We start from the raw sequence: 9189 nt of genomic DNA on the forward strand, positions 1-9189 counted from the left end.
CCCACTGGTGGTGCTGACACTGTCTTCCAGCCACGTGCTGTAGATGAAGGAGTCCCGCTTGTGGGGTGTTCCCGAGGACGAGACGCTCTCCTGGGGATGCGGAGGGAGGTTGGCCACGTCCGCGGCACTGGCGGGCGTGGGGCAGCCCAGCTCCCTCCCTCCCAGCACACCACAGCCTCTGCCCTCGCTGCTTTGCAAGGAGTGGCCCAGCAATGCCTGTCCGAGGCGCCCACAGGAGGGCAGAGCAGGGCAGGCACGGACCAGGTGCATACCTCCCACTCCCACACATTCATTCAACAAACATTCACTGAGGTTCTCGGGCTGAGCTGCTGAGATTCATCGGGCATGGCCCCCGCCCTCAGAGCCCAAAGTCTGGGAGGCAAGAGGGCTGTGAAGAGACCACTGCCATTTTAGACACCGAGCTCGGTGGGCAGGGACGGGGCCTGGCCAGGAGCGCGTACCCACCGAAGGTTTGTGGAATGCAGACTGACCAAGGGTGCTAAGGGCAAGGGCCGGGGACTGTGAGAGCAGGAGGGGGGTTCCCAGCCTATCCTGGGACTAGACAGCCAAGGAGGGCTTCCCGGAGAGGGTGTGTGAGGCTCAGCCTGGCAAAGGGGAGGGAGGAGGCAGGAAGAGTGTTCTGGGCAGAAGAAAGGTGCAAAGGCCCGGAGGTGGAGCCTGAGAGGCCTGGGGGACTGCGAAGGAGCACAGGATGTCTGAGGGGGGAAGAGGCGAGGCCAGGGAAGAGGGGCGCAACCAGGTCTCCAAGAGTCCAGAGCCTGGGCCTCCTGTGGACAGAGCACCGGGGAGCCATGGAAGGCTTCAGAGCAGGGGCAGACAGTCGGCCTCACTCCTTTGGGCTGGGTCCCCGATCACCTCTCAGCTATGCCCAGACTCACGCTTCTACCCAGAGACTCAGGCCCCTGAGGAAAACCCAAGCCCAGGCCTCTCACCAGGCCTGTGTCCTCCCCGTCCACGCCCTCTGTCTCCTCCACCACGCTGGCGAAGCTGCTGGCACTGGACGAGGATCGGGAGAAGTCCTTCAGCACTTCCGCCCTCTGGGCTGCCTCCACTCTGCACAGACAGCGCCAGTCAGCCAGTGTCCACTGTGGCCCTCCGGCCAGGCCCTCACTTCATGCCCTCCTGCCCAGGGAGGCCCAGCCCGTGGGCAGCCAAGCCCTGTAAGGCCCCTGCCACAGTTCCCGGGGCCTCTGAGCCTCCTCCCTGGACTCCCGCCACAGCCTCCCCCCCCGACTGTCCTTCCTAATACATGGACCTGACCATGTTCGTCCCCTGCTCAAAACCCTCTCACGGCTCCTTGTGGCCCAGATATAGTCCGATGTCCTAGGCTTGGTGACAGTGACAATTAGTGAGAAGAATATCCTCTGCTGCGTGTTGACTGTGCTGGGCCCTGTTTACGTGCTCTCCCCGAGTTAGCGCATTCTACCATTACTAGATCATCTTACAGATGAGAACTGAGGCACAGAAAGGGTGGGCACACAGCCCAGGGTCACTCAGCCGTAGGCGGGCGAGCCAGAGTTCGAGTCCAGGAGCTCCACAGTCTACTCTCTCAGATCCCCGATAAGGCTTCCATGCTCAGGGCCTTTGCTTCTCCTGCCTGGAGTCTCACTCCTTCTCCCACGTCCCGGAAAGCACATTTGGCTTTCAGAAAGGAGGCTCCCCGACTGGTCCTCTAGCGGCAGGAGCAGCCCTCCCCACTCTGGGTCCCCCATGCCTTGTCTCTCCCGTCCTGCCCTTTCCTGCCTCTCTGACCACCTGCCTGACTCCTCAGCCTGGGTCAAGGCCTTTGGATCCTTGAGAGCCCAGCACAGAGGCGGCCCAGGAGGCAGGCACCAAGCGCAGGGCGGCCTCCTTGCTGTCTCCATCCTGCCCGGCTCAGGTCCCTTCTCCACGTGGTGACACAGTGAGCCCCCGAAAGCCTCCCCCTCTTGATTAACCCCCCCAAAGCTGCGGGCTAGCTCCTGCGCACCTCCCAACCATGTTCCTACCACCCCCAGCACATGGCATGTCTGTCTGGGCCCAGCCGCTTTCTCACTCAGCTCCATCTGCACACCACCCTCTTTTTTTGTTGTTGTTTTAAGAGACGGGGTCTCATCATGTTGCCCAGGCTGGAATGCAGTAACTTGATCATAGCTCACCACAGTCTCAACCTCCTGGCCTCAAGCGGTCCTCCCATCTTAGCCTCCCAAGTAGCTGGGACTACAGGCATGCACCACCATGTCACCCTTCTTTCTACCCTCAAGCACGCCTCAGGGCCTTTGCACTTGCTGTGCTCCTAGCTTGGACCCTCTCCTCTCCGTCATGCCAGTCCCAGTGAGGCTGACTCAGCTCTCCACTCAAATGTCACCCCCAGAGATGTCCTCCCTGAGGACTTAGCTAAAATCTCCTACTCCACTCCTTCCTCACTGTCCCACCTCAGTCTCCTGTCATCCCGATCTGGACAAGGCTTGGGCAGGTAGGCTATGCTGGACCCACAGCTGTGGGCGGGGACCAGTGTGCACAGGGCTCCCAGCGTGGGGTGGCATGCACAAAGCGCTCTGCGGGGGGGTGCCCAGGCGTCCCTGACTCCCTGCTGTGGCAGCATCAAGGTCTTGTGCCGCCCGGGCCCAGGTGGGGGAGGGAAGGGATGGGTCCACCACGCCCACGCCCCCGAGCCCCGCGTGCCCTGGGCCCCAACCTGTTCTTGGTCGTGGGCATCTCAGGGGAGCTCTGAGTGGATGAGTTCTCCGACTTGGGCTCCTGGGAGACGTGCCCGCTGTCTGGGGTCTTCTGGCCAGCCGGAGGGCTCTCCCTGCGGGGCACACGGGGGCAGCGGGGGGACTCAGCACCGGGCCCGGCGTTGGGTAGAATGAGGCCTGGCCACGGGTACCTCCTGTTCGTGCCCACACCTTGTATCCTCAGGGGCCAGTCTCTGGGCAGTGCGGGGCTCCCTGGCTAGCCTGGCCAGTGACGGGGCAGGCATCGATGGAACTATGTGGGACAGGGTTGGGACCCCTCCCAAATCCTCCTCTCCACGGGATAACCTGCTACAGATATGGAACCCCCAGGGACGCCCGGCTAGGACATGCAACGCCAAGACTTGAACCCAGGATCACGGCATGCTGAGCCCTAGAGGCAGTGAGGATAGTGCCTGCTCCACTTCCATGGCATCCTCAGGGTACCTGACCCCGGCTTGCCACAGTGCACCAACACCTCCCAGCAGCCCCACGCTGTTAGCTGTATCCTCAGCCCCATTTCCCAGATTGGGACAGTGAGGCTCAGGGAAGTACAGCGACCTGCCCAAGGCTGCCTAGCTGCTGCAGTGTGGTAGAGACAGCGTCTGCGCCCAGGAATTAGCCTCAGCTCTCCTGGGCAGCTCTGCTGCCAACTCAGGCTTGCTGCCCACATGCACGCACTCCCGGAGCCCCAGGCCCACCTGCCACCTGCCCAGAAGCCAGCTCTGGGCCTCCACATGCGCTGGGGCTGGAGAAGACCACAGGTGCTGGCTGGGACAGAGCCCCCACTGGCTGTGACGACCTATAGTGTCTTGATCTGCACGTTTCCTGTTAGATGTCATGCGCCAGGGATGTGACTGCATAGCTGCCACCAGTGGGCATGGCGAGGCAGAGGTGTGGGCATGCCCCCCATGCTCTGCTCGGCCACCGATCGGGGCCCAGGGAGGGGGCAGGGCCGGCGCGGTCCCCCTACCCACCTCTTCTCTTGCACCTCCTGGATGTTCTCGATGCCGATGGCACTGCTGCGGCGGGAGCCGAATGGGCCTGACTTCTTCCTCGTGGGGCTCTTTCCAGGGACAATCAGTGACTGTGGGGAGAGGCCCCAACTCAGTGTCACCTGTCCCGGGAGCCCAGTGCTCCCCACGAGCCCTAGACCCCGAAGCACAGGCGAAGAGCAAGAAAGGACCAGGAAAATGTCCACTTCCAGAGGTGGCCCTGGGTGACAGAGAGGGTAGGGTGCAGGCCCAGCGAGGACAAGGGCCTCTCCTGTGTGTACGTGGCAGGGGGCACCAGGGGCTTGGCCCACAAGGAGTGGAGGGCCCCGGGGTGGGAGTAGGTGGAGGCCTCAGCATGGCCAGCCCCTCCCTGCCCCCCAGGTATCATGGCATCTGAGGACGGGTGGCAGGAGCATGGACGGCAACCCCTACCCCCTGCCAACCCACCCCTCCCCAAACCTCCAAACTGGCTGGGGGAGGTTCTGGCTCAGCAGCTGAGAGAGCCCCCCGGTTTCCACATACACTGTGGTGGGGCGCCCCCAGTACCAGACGCATGCCCAGCTTCTCTGGGGAGGTAGGAAGGCGGGCCCCAGGAGGCATGGAGGGGCCAGTTCGTGGTGAGAAGGGGGTCAGGGCAGAGGAGGGATGGCGCTCCATGCAGACAGGCGATACTGGGGGACGTGCGGCCGGGAAGAGGGTCTGTGGGTACAGATCCTGGCAGGGACTGGGCCAGGGTTCCAGGGGCCAGGGCAGGGCCAGAAGCCCCTGGCGAGGGGCACTGGCTCTGGCACAGGTACCAGGCCCCAAAGCAGATGCTTCGTGCCATCAGAGCTGCCGCTACTCCATCCCGCACGCCCCTGGGCCTGTCCCGGGGGAAGGGAGGCAACGTCCCCAATATGGCCTCCATCCTGAGAGCGAGCAGAGTACAGCGCGTGCAGGCAGCCTCCAGAGCCGGCAGCCCCGCGGACGACAACCTCTTCCACGGTTCCTATGCCTATGGCACTGCCCCGGCGTCCGAATCTACTTGCACTTTTCCCGGGAATAAGCAATGACTGGCAAGCAGCAGAGGGCAGGGCAGAGAGAGACAGAGAGAGGGAGACAGTGAGAGGGAGACACAGAGAGAAGAGAAGACAGGCAGAGAGAGAGAAGAAGAAGAGAATGGCCAGGAGGTGGGAGAGAGACAGGGCCGGGAAGGGAAGGAGACACAGGGAGAGAAAGGGACAGAGGGCAGTCACACAGAGACAAAGCACACCAGAGGGCCACAGAGGAAACCCGGGGCAGAGACGTAAAGACACAGAGATGGGCCGGGGTAAGGGTCAGGCGAGAGATGAGGAAGGGACACGCAGAAGGGCGAGGGCAGCGGGAGGGCAAGAGGAGGAGAGGAGGCCGAAGAGCCAGATGCACGAGGAGAGAGGAGACGATGGCAGAGGGCAGAGGGGCCGAGGGAGGAGGCAGAGAAGGGAGAGAGAGAAGGAAGATGGAGAGAGACAAGAGTGAGAGAGAGGAAGAGTTGTGCAAAAACAAAAACAGAAATGGGTCTGGTTACTGCCACGGTGGGTGCTGCTGGCCTGGCCCTGTCCCCGGGGCCCCTCTGCAGCCACCCACAGGAGGCTGGGTCACTCCAGTGGGGCGGGAGGGAGTGGCTGGTAAATCTGGGTTGGGGGGAGCTTGGGCCTGCTCCTCTGATGACGGTGGGCTTGGTGACTGCTGGACAGCAGAGGCCCCGCCGTGCCCCCGGCCAGGCCAAACCACGGGGCAGGGACGAGGGTTCCCTCCTGCCACGTGACACGTCCTTACAGCACTGAGCACAGGGCTTGGCATGCAGCAGACAGTCAAGAAAGGATAGGTGCATGGATGAATGGATGGGAGGACGGAGGGATGGGTGGACGGAGGAATGGGGAGCAGAGCGGTGGGTGCAGTGTCCTGGGGTGGCCACTGGGCGGTGGATGGTAACTGGGCCCACAATGGCAGGCCTTACTCAGAGGTGCCCAGCACTCCTGAGTGTGAGCAGCAGAATCCCAGGGCCCGGCAGACAGTGGTCACACGGGAGGTGCTCACACAGAAGCCTGGCTCCTGACACACAGCAGGCAGCCATGGCACAGAGGCCCCGGCTGCCGTAGACACACAGTAGGAGGTGCTCACAGAGGAATTGCTCACACAGCAGCTCACTTCCTGACACACAGTAGGTGTTCACTGGTATCCAGGGCTCAGCACATACTAAGTGCTCACACAGCAGTCCAGTTCCTGACACACAGTAGGTTCTCACACAGCAGCCCAGAGCTGGGCACACAGTAGATGCTCACAGAGTTGATGTCCACACAGCAGCCCAGGACCTGACACACAGTAGGTGCTCACAGGAACTCAGGGCCAGGCCCACAGTAGATGTTCACAGAGTGCATGTCCACACAGCAGCTCAGGGCCTGACACACAGTGGGTTCCCACAGCCCAACACACAGTAGGTGCTCCCAGAAACCCAAGGCGTGACAGTAGGTGCCCACGCAGCAGCTCAGTTCCCAGCACAGGACAGATAGGAAGTACTCAGTAAGGAATGTGACACAGAGGCTGACCCGCAGGAAGTCACATCCCAAAGCATAAGGGGCCAGGAGGAGGGGTGGGCCAAGGAGCCAGGGAAGGGGCTGCAGGTAGTCGGTACTCATTGTTCCCGCTGGGCACTAAAGCCCCCACGGAGAGCAGTGGCTGGACCGAGCTCAGGGCCCAGGATGGGCATGTGGACAGCAGGGCAATGGAGAGAGATGGGGCCAGGCCTCAGGAGGCAGGGGAGCGGAGGGCCCCTGAGGGACTGTGGGGGGAGGGAGCTGAGGGGAGAGGGGAGGGCACTCACTATTCCAGCTGCCTTGGCCAGGTCGGGGTTGTTGGGTGTGAAGCTCCCGCTGTGGCTGGTGGACACGGTGTTGGGCTTCTTGTTGCTGAGGCCCATAGCATCCATGGACTGGCTGCGGCTCCGAATGACCCGCTGTAAAGGGGAGGAGGTGGTGGAGGGATGGGATTCAGAAGGGAAAACCCAGGAACCCAGCATCTGGGCCCTCCTCACCAGGGCCACCCCGGGAAGTCCCTTCCCCATGTAAGGCCTCAGTTGAGAGGCAGGTACACATGGGGCCTAAGAGTAGTGGGGGCCTTGGCTCTGCCACCAACATTCAGGGTGGCCTTGGGCAAGCCACTTCACCTCTCTGAGCCTGAGTCTCCTCCTTGTGCAGCTGGAGGAGGGACGGCAGGAGACTCTAGGTCATGACCAAGAACATACAGAGAGCCCGCCAGAAGCCTGTTTCTGGAGTAGTAACAGCTTCTGCCCTTTTTCCTTTTCTTCCCTCCCTCCCTTCTTTCCTTGCTCTTTTCAGAGAAGTCTGTCTGGAATGCTTGCTATGAGACCAGGGGCTCTGCAATCACTGCCATTCAATCCTCCCTGCGAGGAGAGAACTAACATCATGCCCACTGCACACACGATGAGACTGAGGCTGAGGTGAGCCCTCCACTGTGGACTCTGCTGCCTCTAAGAAATTATTTGACCTGATCTAGGTCTATTGTCCAGAACCTAGCAGATGTGCGACCACTGGAGCCCTCAAAGGAGGCACCCCCATCCATGCCCTGTCTCCAGTGTGCAGAGGCAGGGCTCTCTCCAAGCTTCTTTCTCAAAGATAGTCTGTTCACTACAGTTCCTGGGCAGCTAGGCTCATCTTTTTTTTTTTTTTTTGAGTAGGAGTCCCACTCTAGCCGGGTGCAGTGGCTCATGCCTGTAATCCCAATACTTTGGGAGGCCGAGGACTGTCTGAGCCCAGGGTTTCAAGACCAGTCTGGGCAACTTGGCAAGACCTCGTCTCTACAATAAATCAAAAAGTTAGCCGGGCGTGGTGGCACACACCTGTGGTTCCAACTACTTGGAAGGCTGAGGTGGAAGATCTCCTGAGCCCAGCAGGTCGAGGCTGCAGTGGCCATAAGCGTGCGACTGCACTCCAGCCTGGGGGACAGAGTGAGACTCTGACTCAAAAAAAGGAGCTTCACTCTGTCACCTAGGTTGGAGTGCAGTGGCACGCTCAAGGCTACCACAGCCTCAATCTGCTGTGCTAAGGCAATCCTTCAGCTTCAGCCTTCCTAGTAGCTAGAACCACAGGTACATACCATCACACATGGCTAATTTCTTGATTTATTGTCTAGACGAGGTCTCACCAGGTTGCCCAGGTTGGTCTTGAATCTCTGGGCTCAGGCAATCCTCTTGCCTTGGCCTCCCAAAGTGCTGGGATTACAGGCATAAGTCAGCTTACCTGGCAGGCTTATTCTTTATGCAAACCCATGGCTCCAGCTGTGAGGAGTGCCCTGAGGTGAGGCCCGGCCAGCAACTGGGCACCTGCAGGAAGGGCAGTCATCCTCCTGTGGGTGGAGGAGACTGGCAAAGAGGCCACTGCCTGGGGTTCTGTGGCCTGGGTGAGTACAGGCCCTGCCTGTCCAAGGGGGAAGAGGAACTCCGCCTCCCCTGCTTCTCACTTTGGACAACAGCTGCTAAGGCAGAGCAGAAGGACCTTGTGTATCGCTTTTTAAACCTATTCTGCACTAACCTAATTCCTTTACAGATAACTCAACAATCATTGTACCCACAAACCTACTCAACACATAAAGAAACTGAGGCTTGGCTGGGCACAGTGGCACATGCCTATAATCCCAGCACTTTGGGAGGCTGAGGTGAGAGGATTGCCTGAGCCCACGGGTTCGACACTCGCCTGGGGAACTTGGCGAGACCTCATCTCAACAATAAATCAAAAAATTAGCTGGGTGTGGTAGTGCATACCTGTAGTTCTAACTACTTGGAAGGCTGAGGCAGGATAGACTGAGCTCAGCAGGTTGAGGCTGCGGTGGCCATGAGTGTGCCACTGCACTCCAGCCTAGGCGACAGAGTGAGACTCCAACTCAAAAAAACCAAAAAAAAAAAACCACAAAAAAACCCCCCAAAAAACTGAGGCTCAGAGAATGCCAAAGATGGTAAGTAGCAGAGCTGGAATTTGAACCCAGAGAGTCTGTGCTCTTAACGCTAAGCTAAACCAGGGCAGTCAGCGTCGGTCACACAGGCTAGATCCTTCTGCAGTGGTCACTCGGTTCGTGCACCCTTTCCCAGGCTTCTATTTTTCTTCTTCAGAGGGAGAACATGCCCTCCCTCTCCTCTGCCTGTTCACCTGGCAGCCAGCGCTCTGTACCAGCAGCACCTTGCTGTCTCCCCAGGCTCCACCAATCATTAACTCCTTCCCAGGCCAAACCTCTACTTTACACTCTACTCCCAGCTTCAAACCCCACTGAAGGCGCCAAGTAGATCTCCAAGGCTAAGCCCACCCTAAATCCAATCTATCCCAAGCCACGCCTTCACTCCACTCCACCCCCAGGCGAACTGCCTCTAGCCACATCTCCACATGCACTAGCCTCACCCCCAGATCGACCCGAGCCACGACCCCGCCCCC

At 60.2% G+C, this 9189-nt stretch overlaps 1 protein-coding gene across 1 annotated transcript in view; it reads right to left on the reverse strand.

Moving 5' to 3' along the window:
- RAP1GAP (RAP1 GTPase activating protein) overlaps nucleotides 1-9189 on the reverse strand; it is a 47313-nt gene that overhangs the window by 1749 nt on the left and 36375 nt on the right. Inside the window, 6 exon segments of the mRNA XM_021714833.1 lie at nucleotides 2-90; nucleotides 954-1074; nucleotides 2699-2812; nucleotides 3713-3822; nucleotides 4528-4782; nucleotides 6573-6819. Coding sequence (XP_021570508.1) covers nucleotides 2-90; nucleotides 954-1074; nucleotides 2699-2812; nucleotides 3713-3822; nucleotides 4528-4782; nucleotides 6573-6819 — 936 coding nt within the window.

The sequence above is a fragment of the Carlito syrichta genome, unplaced genomic scaffold (genome assembly GCF_000164805.1).
Source record: "Carlito syrichta isolate Samal-C Ts95f unplaced genomic scaffold, Tarsius_syrichta-2.0.1 Scaffold305805, whole genome shotgun sequence".
Taxonomy (NCBI): domain Eukaryota; kingdom Metazoa; phylum Chordata; class Mammalia; order Primates; family Tarsiidae; genus Carlito; species Carlito syrichta.